This window comes from Sinocyclocheilus anshuiensis, unplaced genomic scaffold (assembly GCF_001515605.1).
Source record: "Sinocyclocheilus anshuiensis isolate Anshui unplaced genomic scaffold, SAMN03320099.WGS_v1.1 scaffold869, whole genome shotgun sequence".
NCBI lineage: Eukaryota > Metazoa > Chordata > Actinopteri > Cypriniformes > Cyprinidae > Sinocyclocheilus > Sinocyclocheilus anshuiensis.
In genome coordinates, this window is record NW_015558630.1 from 1,432,723 (window position 1) to 1,446,378 (window position 13,656).

The 13,656-nt window shown below is 35.3% G+C and overlaps 1 protein-coding gene, 1 long non-coding RNA gene and 1 pseudogene across 2 annotated transcripts in view; 2 read left to right on the plus strand and 1 right to left on the minus strand.

Annotated features, from left to right (window-relative positions):
• Positions 1-3,089, plus strand: part of LOC107680783 (coiled-coil domain-containing protein 85C-A-like) — a 44,084-nt gene extending 40,995 nt beyond the window's left edge. The window contains exons 3-5 of the mRNA XM_016476830.1: positions 1,275-1,370; positions 1,932-2,030; positions 2,589-3,089. Of these exons, the coding sequence (XP_016332316.1) occupies positions 1,275-1,370; positions 1,932-2,030; positions 2,589-2,678 (285 nt within the window). The 3' untranslated portion in view covers positions 2,679-3,089. The remainder of the gene's footprint in view (positions 1-1,274; positions 1,371-1,931; positions 2,031-2,588) is intronic.
• Positions 875-8,373, minus strand: LOC107680784 (uncharacterized). Its single transcript, XR_001633185.1, has 3 exons — positions 6,822-8,373; positions 2,565-2,703; positions 875-1,325 (listed from the first exon to the last, which is right to left on the minus strand). It is a non-coding gene; the product is annotated as an uncharacterized LOC107680784 (long non-coding RNA).
• A 992-nt stretch (positions 8,374-9,365) lies between these two features.
• The window catches only part of LOC107680782 (histone-lysine N-methyltransferase setd3-like), a 28,284-nt pseudogene continuing 23,993 nt past the window's right edge, over positions 9,366-13,656 (plus strand).

Genomic DNA, 13,656 nt, shown 5'->3' on the forward strand with positions numbered 1-13,656 from the left:
CTGATGAAATTGTGTTTTTTTAGGTCAACAAAATTAACACACGGAAGGCTATTCTATAGCACTCTGTGCCTATTTCAGCATATTAGAATGTAAACAGAATGTAACTGTGCCTACTTGTTAGAATATACTGTGAGAGTTGCACAGAATACATTTTTAATAAAGAAAACATTTTCAGGCCCTTTCATTTTTTACATTTTGTTATGTTAGAGCCTTATGCTAAAATGGTTTTAAATTATTGTTTATTTTCACGTCAATCTAGTCTACACAAGCAAAATAACAAGATTTGTAATAACTGTGAATTTATTTAATATGAAATATAATCATATATATGTATTATTTAATAATATACAGTATATCTATATTAAGTTTTATTTTTAAATATATTATTGTGACATTTCAGTATAAAATTGTGTAACTGCATAGAATAATTTTCTTTATTAAAATTATTTAAGATGTTTTAATTATTATTTCTTTTTTTATATTAATCGTTTTTATATATCAATCAGTCATGTATTCATAAAATCTAATTAAAGTGGTATGAAGTATTTATGAATATATTTCTATTAATTTGCATTCTATTTTATACAATAGAATTTTATGGGAATTAAATAGCTTACATTTAATCTCATGTAATTCAATTACAATATAGTTTATACGACTTTATCATATGAGATAGTTGAATTGTAAGGCCCTGAATAGATATTGGAATTTGCTATTAAAAAATCCAGATAATTCGAGCACTGGCAAATGAATCCATGCAGAATGAATTGTGGGACTCCTGGGCTTCTCTAATCAGGCTGCCGGGGCGATGCATGACAGCGACCATTGGTTCGGGATGTACTCGGGTCAGTCCAAGGTAAAGTCCCCACGGCTCTAGCCCTTAAACCTGCTGGCAACTGCAAGTGAACATCACAGTCCTGTTCTCACAGGCCAAAAGCGAGTCGCAGTTTCCATCCAGGGGTCCTCTCCCGACCCCGGTGCTGAAATGCCAGCTCAATTGTTGTGGATTTAACGCTAGAATGGGACTCAAAGGGCTGTGTCTAAACAGGGGCTCACCAGACCCTGTGCACTGAAAGAGCTCTTTGTTGATGCATACCCATGAAGGGGGTCCAAGCAGAGATGAGTTATAATGAGATGCTTTAACCCATTTCAAGCCCGAGTTGACTCAGAGAAACAGCCATGGGCTTTTCCAGTGCTTGGATCTCCTCTGGTAATACGAGAGAACAGTATGAGTGATTTTTGATTGTGACGAATGTGTGTCCATCTGTCTACAGGGGTCTACGCGGATGCCAGGAGGTGATCTGCTGCCCCCCGTCACCGGATACCTGCCGGCAGCACAGAAACCAGAAGCTGTTGTACATGCCATGAAAGTGAGATTCTGATGCACATATTGCAAAATTAAGCCATACTTACAAGTTGTGTTTGAATTTCAGAACTAACGGATGCTATAAAATATCATGCTGAATTATATTATGCTATATTATTAGGCTTGCGCCATTTCTCAATTCGGTTACCTACCTTTTTTAATAGTTTCTTGTACTCTCTTTGTTATACCTCAATGTCTATCAGTAGAAAGTGGGAAAAATCATCAAAATGTTTAAAGTCGAGCCTAATTTTACAGGAAATAGATCAAGTTTCATGGTAGAAACTTGTTTCTCTCTTCATTCCCAAAGCATAGGTTTTAGGACCCATCCTTGTTTTTATGAGTGTTACTGTTACTTACTGTAGTAATACTGCCACCTAGAGGATTTTCTATGATTTGTTGGATCTCTGTTTTTTGAAAGACAACATAACATTTTGGAACCAGAGAAAACTAAAAAATGTCTCACTGCCACAGTGCTTACAGTGTATAAGTATGACCCATAGTAATAGTGAAGCTTGATTTAGCAAGCACCATTAATCGTTTAACCCTCTGTTACTTTGCTTTGTAGGTATTAGAAGTCCACGAGAACCTAGACAGGAAGCTCCCAGAGGACTACGAGGAGGATCTCAGTGAGAAAGAGAAAGCCATTGTCAGAGAGATGTGTAATGTGAGTCTACCTAGAAACACCTCCTATCTGCCTCCTCCTACCCTGAACCCCAGCTTACTTCCCTCTTGTCCATTAATAAAACCCTGTTCAACAGAAAGGGGCTGTAATTTTGTACTCTCTTTCCCATGTGTTTGTTGTCCTGTCACTTCGTATAATTACATCGGCTTTGATTGAGGACACTGTTTCAATGTTGCACAACAGAGACCCACTTTCAGACCACTTTAATGAGAGGCCTTGGCAAAAGTCCTCGGCGTGTTTACCGCACAGTTGTCTGTATATATATTTGTTTATTTAGATATTTTTTATATTATTAGTTAATTAACTGCTAGCTAATGTGTTCTGTAATGAAGACTTATCTCCAGAACCTGAACAATCATCATTACTATCACACACAATATCAAAAATCCACACCATCACACATTATAATACGACCAGATCTTCATCCGAGGACATACTGTATGGTAACATTGAAGAAATAGTTTGAAGACATTTTTCATTTTACAAGATTTCATATAGCCATAAGATTCACCCAACTGTGTGTTTGCTTTGTGTGTTCAGGTTGTGTGGCGTAAGCTCGGGGATGCGGCAGGATCCAAACCCTCCATCCGCCAACATCTCTCTGGGAACCAGTTCAAAGGCCCTTTGTAGCTCCTATGTCAATGACCAGCAGGGCCTTGAACAAACAAACAAATCTGTGAATATGACGGGAGGAACAGACAGACTCAGAACTGGGCAACTTTGTAAAATGACACAAAGAACTTCGCTTCTACTGCCAGCTTCTTTCAGCCCATGGCATTCAGTTGAGACATTTCAAACCTATTACCTACAACGCCAGGTGGTAGTTTAATATATAATGGACTCGCAGTTAGCACAAGCTAAATCATAGCTCTATTTATGTGCACACCATCCAAGTATTCATACAAGGCAACTTAATGGATTCATTTCTCATTGCAGATAGGGAATGAAAGCACACAGCTCTTACGCAGATAAATACCCCACGGAGATACTCCTACAAGATCCTTTCCACTCCTAAAAGCTTTTTGATTTTGGCATAATACCACTCCAACTTATTCAATTATTCAAGGATTTTTTTTTTACACTACCGTTCAAAAGTTTGGATTGTACGATTTTTTTATGTTTTTGAAAGAAGTCTCTTATGATCAGCAAGGCTGCATTTATTTGATCAAAAATACAGTAAAAACAGTAATATTGTGAAATATTATTACAATTTAAAATAATTTATTCCGGTAAAGCTGAATTTTCTGAATCATTACTCCAGTCTTCAGTGTCACAGGGTCCTTCAGAAATCATTCTAATATGCTGATATGATGCTCAATAAACGTTTCTTATTATTAGCGATGTTGAAAACAGTTGTGCTGCTTAATAATTTTGTGGAAACTGTGATATTTTTTTCAGGATTCTTCAACAAAAAAGAAAGTTCACAAGAACAGTATTTATTTAAAATAGAAATCTTAAATGTCATTTTTTGCTACAATTAATGCATCCTTGCTGAATAAAAGTATTCATTTAAATTTATTTATTTTTTTATTTTTTTTACAAATCTTACTGACCCCAAACTTTCAAATGGTTGTATATATATTTTTGACTTGGGCCACACCCATCACATCAGAATGTCAGAGATTATTATCATTGCAATTAAACTTAAACCAAGAATCATGTTACTTATAAAGTTTCCAGCCATTGACTATTAACAAGTTATATTTATTCATCAGTGTTCATTTTGGACCATTAACATAGCTGAAAAACAAACATTTTAATTTAAAAAATTCCTTTTCAGGTATAGTTCATGAATGCAAATAACACATTTGCTCAGGTTCCCAGAAATACATACTCTAAAATAACCTGAAAATATTCAGAGGATATATGCAGGCCAGCTCGTGAGTTTAAGCATTTAATTAATGCTATGTGTTGTTTTTTTCAAACAGTACTTATAAATGCCAGCTCAACTCAAAGCATATTACTTTAAGTTCCAAATCGACAATCGTGATTAATGAAGCTGCTTTTTTATGCCTTCATTTGTGCAGATGGAGTCAAAATTCAATATCAGTATCTTGTAATGTGTCCCAATGCAGTGCTTTTGATTACATACGAGACCTTATGGCTTTCTGGGGTCATAATTGAAAGTACTGTTAAAGGAATAGTTCACCCAAAAATGAAAATTTGTTGAAAATGTACTCACCCTCAAGCCATTCAAGATGTAGATGAATTTGTTTCTTCATCGGAACAGATTTAGAGAAAACTATTCCTTTTAATCTTTTAATCGTTTTAGGTCTACAGATTGAGTCCTATAGGAAAATAACTGGAGCTCAATTTCAGGTTCTAAATACTGAATAGGTGCAATAGAGAAACTCTGTGCTGGATGAATGCAAGTATTGAAGTGATGCTTGTTTTTTGTTCACCCTGATTCCAGGAGCAGTGTGAGGTTTCATCAGTACACTGTTTCAAAAAGCATTTCGTATATGATGAAACTTTAGCATTGTGTAATCGGCGATTGGAGCATGTAAAGTACCTCAGCCAGTCACACTTTCCATTATTCCTTTCCTTTTACCAAGCTTAACATTTCAGCGTATACTGAATTGAATCGGACCATACAGTATGCACTGATAAAAACTGGATAAATTGTAAGGTTTACATTATTAAAAATAAGCTTCTTTTGCTGAATTTTGTGTAAAGCTTCTAATTCTGCTCCATAGGCCTAGTTCATGAGACTATCAGGCAACATCTTTTATGCGTGTACTGTACATGATATATAGTTTCAGACCACTTTAATGAGAGGCCTTGGCAAAAGTCCTCGGCGTGTTTACCGCACAGTTGTCTGTGCAATTAAAATAACTTGATCACTGAAACAATGCAGGTTTATCTGCTCCCTGAAGAGCCCCTGGAATCTGGGACCTGTGCTCTGTTCCTGCACGGAGAACCTCAGCTTGTCAAAAGCAAAATCTCAGATAGCACAAGGGCTTCTTTCTTTTCTGATTGTAATTAGTCCCTAGACCCACCCACTCACCAAACCAACCAACCAACCAACCATCTTCCCTTTTTGAAGCTCATTCTGCATGATGAGTTATTGCTTAACTCCGGAATTCTTCACTTTATAATATAATAATAGATTATTAAAGAATATATTAATATATATTTGTGCCTCTTGTGACTTTTCCCTAAGTATGTAAAAATTATAAAAAATTCTCCTAGAATTTTTCTTTTTTTGGGCTTGTCTCAACTTCCCCTCTAGCAAATACATAAAAAGTGTTCAAATCAGGATAAAAATCAGTCTTTTTTTGTATTAATATTTAAATTGGTGTTTATGTAGACTTTGGTGTGGACTTCGCTAATATGCATCTGTATTCCAATGATACAGTTATTTATTCTGCAGCATCTTCTATAAATAGCTGCTGCTATATCTGTGAATATTGCTATATTCACAGATATAGCAATTTCAACTTTAGATGGCACTCAAATCGAAAGAGTCAGCTATTATAAATATTTAGGCATATGGTTGGACAAAAAAACTAGCTTTTAACGTCCACATTGACAACTTATGTCAACGTTTAAGAATCTGTAGAATGGCACATGTATATGTTTTTGCTAAGGCACTTCTTGGTAAATTACCTTCTTATATTTCAAAATGTTTAACTTTATATACAAACAATTATGGTATTAGATCTCAGCTGCATCTTCGTGCAGTAAAAGTCCCAAAGGTATCCTCAGAATTTGGTAAACTGAGAAAAATTTTTTTTGACAATTATTTTTTAATTTATACATTAATTTCACATTTTTTTTATATAATTTGAGTTGGTTTATGAGGTGTCATTGCTTAACAGGCCATTATTCAAGAATTTTAAATTTTGAAAAAAAACAAAAACAAACAAATAATTAAATACTCAAAAGAAGACATCTGCCAGAATTGTTCTTTTTTGAGTTTGTCTCAACTTCAAAATCAGGAAAATTATACTTTGCACTTTTCCCTAAGAAGTCTTTTTGTCATTTAAATATTTTTGTAATTATATTTTTTAAAATGTTAATTTAATTTAAACATGTATTTAATTGAAGTTTTTCATAATGATTTTAGCTGGTTTACTATGTGTCATTACTAAACAGGTCAGTATTCAAGAATTTTACATTTAGAAAAAAAATTAGAATAAACATTTTAGAATAAAAAAACAATAATTACTAAATAAACTTGGGCCACACCCATCACATCAGAATGTCAGAGATTATTATCATTGCAATTAAACTTAAACCAAGAATCATGTTACTTATAAAGTTTCCAGCCATTGACTATTAACAAGTTATATTTATTCATCAGTGTTCATTTTGGACCATTAACATAGCTGAAAAACAAACATTTTAATTTAAAAAATTCCTTTTCAGGTATAGTTCATGAATGCAAATAACACATTTGCTCAGGTTCCCAGAAATACATACTCTAAAATAACCTGAAAATATTCAGAGGATATATGCAGGCCAGCTCGTGAGTTTAAGCATTTAATTAATGCTATGTGTTGTTTTTTTCAAACAGTACTTATAAATGCCAGCTCAACTCAAAGCATATTACTTTAAGTTCCAAATCGACAATCGTGATTAATGAAGCTGCTTTTTTATGCCTTCATTTGTGCAGATGGAGTCAAAATTCAATATCAGTATCTTGTAATGTGTCCCAATGCAGTGCTTTTGATTACATACGAGACCTTATGGCTTTCTGGGGTCATAATTGAAAGTACTGTTAAAGGAATAGTTCACCCAAAAATGAAAATTTGTTGAAAATGTACTCACCCTCAAGCCATTCAAGATGTAGATGAATTTGTTTCTTCATCGGAACAGATTTAGAGAAAACTATTCCTTTTAATCTTTTAATCGTTTTAGGTCTACAGATTGAGTCCTATAGGAAAATAACTGGAGCTCAATTTCAGGTTCTAAATACTGAATAGGTGCAATAGAGAAACTCTGTGCTGGATGAATGCAAGTATTGAAGTGATGCTTGTTTTTTGTTCACCCTGATTCCAGGAGCAGTGTGAGGTTTCATCAGTACACTGTTTCAAAAAGCATTTCGTATATGATGAAACTTTAGCATTGTGTAATCGGCGATTGGAGCATGTAAAGTACCTCAGCCAGTCACACTTTCCATTATTCCTTTCCTTTTACCAAGCTTAACATTTCAGCGTATACTGAATTGAATCGGACCATACAGTATGCACTGATAAAAACTGGATAAATTGTAAGGTTTACATTATTAAAAATAAGCTTCTTTTGCTGAATTTTGTGTAAAGCTTCTAATTCTGCTCCATAGGCCTAGTTCATGAGACTATCAGGCAACATCTTTTATGCGTGTACTGTACATGATATATAGCGATGTCTTATGAATGAAAGTAAATGAACGCAGTAAATGAGGGGTTTTGAGTTTTGTGTTATAATGCAGATCCATTATCTCTGTACACAAGAACTGTCTCAAAAGATGCTTGCTGCACTCACACAAAGCTCTTTTTTTTTAAAACCAGTGACCCGATAAGCCATAATTTTTTATTGTTCATTTAAATCGAAGCTATTTTGAGCATTGCTGAAATCCCTCCGCCGATCTTCTTATTTTTTGTATTAAAGTTGTGGATATTTCATTGAATTTGTGTATTTATGAGCGCACTTTTACAGTGCTAGACTGAAATCACATTCGTATTGGATGTTTTTTTTCTCACTGGATGCAGCAGGTGGCTTTTTTGTTTGTCCGATGTTTATGAGAACAAAATGAGCAGCAAACATTTGAATAAGTAAAGAAAATAGTTGCATATTTTTATGAAAAGGATACTTGACGAATTTGGGTCAGTAAAACAGTGTGTGCTGATAATAACACAGTAAATAATGTCTCTGCTATGCTGTGATGTTTCATGTGAACACAATACCTAAATCATTAGTGTTGAAGAAGCACATGCATACATTAAAACTATTTTTGAAATCCATTTAAAAGTGTCCTTTATAAACCGATCTAGAATACACAACTACTGACTTTTTTTGTTCTTAAGTTTAAAGCACAAAAGAATCTGAAATGCTGATATTTTCCTATTTTCTTTTCAAATGCACTGCTTCTTTTGTGAGTGAGGATTTGATGTTTCAATGTTCTGTGTAGCTCATCTGTATGTAAAACACACATGAAGTTGTATTCTAGGACATACAATTCAGCGCAATGTAAATAACTACTATTACTGTAGAATACCTGTAACTAGCATGCATTTATATATTTTTAATAAGCTGTATGTAGCTGAGAATGGACCTGTATTTTAGCTAATACAAATTCTAAATAAATTGCAAATAACCCTCTTGTAGATTTGAAATAAAACCGAATCCTTCTCTTTGTATAATGTCTCATCTCCTTTTTGAATTGTATGAAATGAACAGCAGAAAAAAGGCAGAGTCTGCCATCTACTGGAGATTTGCTGGAGTTGCAGTAATGTTAACGTTGAATGACTGAAATGTGGTCGTTTCCAGCAAATGGTCGGAGAAATGAGGTGTTTAGCCTTCAGAATATGTTATTTGCCAACCTCAGAAGGTCAAACTCCTTATTACATGAGCCGTTTATTCTTTATTAATTCTATAATATAATATAAAGGTTGCCAATTTTGCAACCATGTTATTTACGTAAAATGTGTAATCCTACGTGCTCACAATTTGTGAATATATTATAAAAATATCAATGTAGGAAGTAAAAAAGAGAATAAATTATATATTATAAAGTGGTATAAAATAAATAATACGATTTATTGATTTATTAAATTATTAACTATTATTAAAATGACATTTTAATTTAAACGCTATTGGAAACACATTATAAATCATTATGATTTCACTTGAAATTTATATAAGCGATGTTACATTTACAACAATATGTTATAGCTATGTGTTACGTTTTATATGTTGTGGCTTTGATTGACGGGTTCCTCCACAAATCACGTTGCGCAAACTTTATCCTTTTACGGTCACTTTACGAACCCAAAGTAAACTTCCAATCACAAGACACAGAAGCCTTTTCTGTTAGTGTAGTCAAACCAACCTTGTAAAGCTGACCGCACAGATCGACTCCTCTCACGACCAGTAAAGTCACTGCAAACGGGTACCGCCTTAACGCGAACCAATAGAGGCGTACAGTTTAGAGACGTGAAAAATAATTACTCTTTAACCAATTATCACACGCGTACGCAGTTGCGTATGGAACATTAGCCAATTAAAATACGCTTCTGTACAAGTTTAGGGCGGGACAAACGCGTCAATGGGCCAATCCGCTTTTTGAAAATCTTATCAGGGCGTGGCTTTGCCTCTGAAGGGTTAGGTTTTATCAGCAGACCGTGTAGAAGAGGATTGAATTCCAGGTTGACAGGAGGATCATTGCAGTCAATTGGAAGGTAGTTTTGGTGTTCAGTCTGATTAAGTGATGTTTGCAAATGTGCACGAGGTGTTTACGATAGTTAAGCAAAATATAATAAGCCACATGCCTGCAAATGCTTCGTAAATGTACGCTGTAAACGGTGGCAAATTCAGCAAATTGCGAAATACAGGCATGCTGGTTATTAACACATTGAATGTGTCTCAAAATCTTGTGAGCAGCCTACTTAGGCACCATATCTGGGCGTCGTAGGCGTGCTTAAAGCGTTCAGTACGCTCCCCAACATATTGTTGAACGTTTTAACTACTGTCTGAACGTTTCAAACGTGCCTATGATGCCTTAAAATGATGTCAGTGTAGGCAACTAACCAGGGTTTGAGACACTTGGGCCATGGACAGACAGATAGTTAGATGAATGGATGAATGGATTATATGTTTCTTGAGGTTTTCATTCATGCATTTGTATAATTCATGATCACTGGACCACCCAGTGTTTGAAATGAAGACTGACATGCAGTGCAATAGTGTGCAATGTGAAGCAGGTGATCATCTACTGGTGGGTTTGAATGGATGGATTGGGCCAGGCTGAGTTATTTTAAGGCATCAATCTGCTAAGATCATTACCTAATATACTGAACTTGTATTTTGAATTTTGATATGTTGAGTTTGTTGTTTGTTGCATGTATTTGCTGTCTAATGCTGTCAGCCAGAATAGTTACAGTGCTGCTGCTGGTTCCCTTTGTGGTTTCAATCTTAAGTAGCTGACTTTTAAGTGTTTAAATCCAATTTGCAGTTCAGTAATACAATTGGGCTTGTCATTATTTAGTAAACAGTTGGCTTTGGGTATTTGATGGACATATCCACGGTTGAAACGTTGGCGGCTTATGTATTCATCTCTGAGAAACTCAATTTTAAATTAATAAAACGGTCCATATCATGTTTATTCTATATATCACAATAACAAAAAAAGTAAAGCAATGAAGCTTATTATAAGAATTCTTATTATAGAATTATGTACAATTTATATAGAAATAGAATTATAAAGAATTGCTATAAAAATGTTCTTTGAGTGGCCTTTTTGTGCATTGCCCAAATTTGTACAGGTAAAGCAGCCAGACCGTTTTTGAAATATGGGAACAGCTGCCATAGGAGTCATTTATTCCGTTTAACTACATGGACGTTTTATGTAAATGACACAAGTTTGTTGTATTTGATGAGTTTCTTGTAAACCACATGTACAGTGTTTACAATGAAGTACCTGATTTAGTGCCCTTTGGCTCACTGTAGCCATCCGTATAATCCCTCACAGAGACCTTTAACCTTTCTTGGCAGTAATTCTAGGCTCAGAGATTATTTGGATGTGAAACATTCACATGTATCTACCAATTAGTTATGAATATACTGTACCTAGTCCATTGGACCTAAATATTTATAAGAGGTGTAATAGAATCAGACTATTGGCGCATTTATTGTACAGGCTTCTAGGCTGCATGAAGGAGATACGAAACCTGGTCATATATTAGCTTTATTTTTACTTTAATATTTACTGTAATCAAAAGTAATCATATTTATTTATTTTTTAATTTATTCTGTTGCATTATTACAGCCATCCTCTCTCCCAGACCAGAAAGATGGGTAAAAAGAGCCGAGTGAAGACCCAGAAATCGGGGACCGGGGCCACAGCTGCGGTTTCTCCGAAAGAGATGATGAATTTAATCTCTGAACTGCTACAGAGTGAGTATAAAGTACTCTTTATGGCTGCATTCCTATTCTTGATATACTGTTGCAATGAATTACTCTCATGAGGAGCAACACTGCATGTGTGCATCACTGGTACACAAAAGACTTTTGTGATTATGCCATAATCGCATTACATGATTGTTATAATATTTGTTATTGCAAAAAAGATGCAGCTGGATACTGAAAAGTGAGCCTCTATAGTTAGAATGGTTTCTTTATGTTAAAGTAAATCTATTTAGTATTTAATCATCTGAAGCTTTTATCCAAATGGTGGCATCTGAGGTTAAGTGCTCAAGGCCCAAGGGTATGGTGGTATTTCATGGAATCATTTGGTTATCAGTCCAAATTTTTAACTACAATGTCAAACAGGTCTTCAGAATTCCTCATTTTGAGGAGGACATGAATTTGTTTAGATTAAAGACAGTTTGCAGGCTGTACTTTTACCAAGCCAGTGAATACCACAATTTTCACAAAAACAGCTAGTAGAAGACACAAATCAGCCAGCATTTGGTTACCCCAGGAACTGTACTTAAAGGAATATTTCACCCAGAAATTAAAATTTGCTGAAAATATTCTCAGCCTCAGGCCATCCAAGATTTAGATGAGTTGTTTTTTGCATCGGCGCAAATGTGGAGAAATTTAGCATTTCATCACTTGCTCACCAAAGGATCCTCTGCAGTGAATGGGTGCCGTCAGAATCAAAGTCAAAACAGCTGATAAAAACATTACAATAATCCACACGACTCCAGTCCATTAATTATCTTCAAAGTGAAAAGCTGTGTGTTTCTAAGAAATAAATCCATCAAGATGTTTTTAACTTCAAATCGTTGCTTCTGGCTAAAATACGAGTCCTCTATCCATAATATTGCTTTCTCCAGTGAAACACACAGCTTTTTGTTTCACAAGACATTAATTGATAGGTTGGAGTCATGTGGATTAATTGTGGGTTGTTGTTTTTTTTTTAGCTGTTTGGACTAGGGCTGTCGCGATAACCGCAATATCGCAATACCGCGCTATTGACGAGCAAACCGCAGAGGAATGCAAGAACCAACCGCGATTTTTGCGTGTTTTATTTTTTCGTGAGGTTATGCCCTTCTCGTTTTACAATTCATGCATGTGGACTGAATATTAAACAAGTTAGTAATGATAACATAATGTGTACCATGCTGATTTGTACAGAGGCTCCGTAGATTTGCACTTAACAAGCCTAAACAGACAGTGAATGAGAGAGAGATCGACTGAGCGCGTGCGATTACTTGCGTCTGTCCTCCAGGCCGAGTCATATATATTTGTGAAAATATGTTGTCATGTCCAAGGAAAGCGAAATCTCTGTCTTAGCATCGACGCATAGCTGGTCAGCTGAGCCTTCTAAAGTGGCGCTCAAAGTTAAAATGATTTCAAGAGAGTGTTTCATTATGTCTCTTTGAATGAATGAATCAGCGTTTTTGAACGTGTAGTTGAATGACCGTCACGTTCCACCACCTTGTGGCGCAACACTGTAACTGCACTGACTGAAAGCCCGTCTAGAACGCGCGTCAAAATTACCGCAAGGGAAATTCCCTCACCGTGACAGCCCTAGTTTGGACTCTGTTTAGTTCAGTTCAGTTTTATTTATAAAGCACTTAAAATCAACCTTAGTTGGCCAAAGTGCTGTACAAAAACGTAAGAAAAATATATAAATAAAAGCAAGAAAGTTGCAGGCGAGATCGTGGTACCAACAAAAAATTACCATTTTGGGATCTAAGTGACCTAGAAGGATTCATGGGTAAGCAGGTGATGTAATGCTAAATTTCTCCAAAAATCTGTTCTGATATAGAAATAAACTCATGTACATCTTGGATGGCCTGAGGTTGAGTAGCTTCTCAGCGAATATACATTTTTTTGATTTTTTTTTGGTGAACCATTTCTTTAATGTGGAGCACAGGGTGTCCGCGGGTTCTTAAAATGTCTTAAATAACGTTTTCCTAATATAAGGCCTTAAAAAGTCTTAAAATGTCTCAAATTCGGATTCGATGGGTCTTAAATATGTTTGGTCACATTACCGCTAAAATATCTTAAGTCTGACGGACCTAATGACTTGAGCCCTATTCGCACGGGATTAGTATTATCTGGGGACCTTGTGTGATTTTGAAATTAACCCCCCACCTCTGAATTTCGTGTGGTGCATTCGCACGGGATAAGCGAAGCCTGTGATTTTACTAGAATTTACCGATTTATCTACCGGATACCCGGATGTCAAGGCTTTGAGAGTCCCGTTCTATGGTCCAGATGGATTAAAAAAAAAGAAAAGAAATTAATATAGTTTCGTGCCCTGTGACATTTACATTTCACCAGGTTAAAATAGTATCTCAAGCTTTATGCTTGATTTATTTGTAACACATTAACCTCAAAACCTTTTCAGCCTTTTCTATCTACAAATTGTATGGTGTAGCGATATAACAGCACCCAAAATACTATCAAACACTCCAACGCAGCTCCATTCTTCGCGAAAGATGGATAAAAA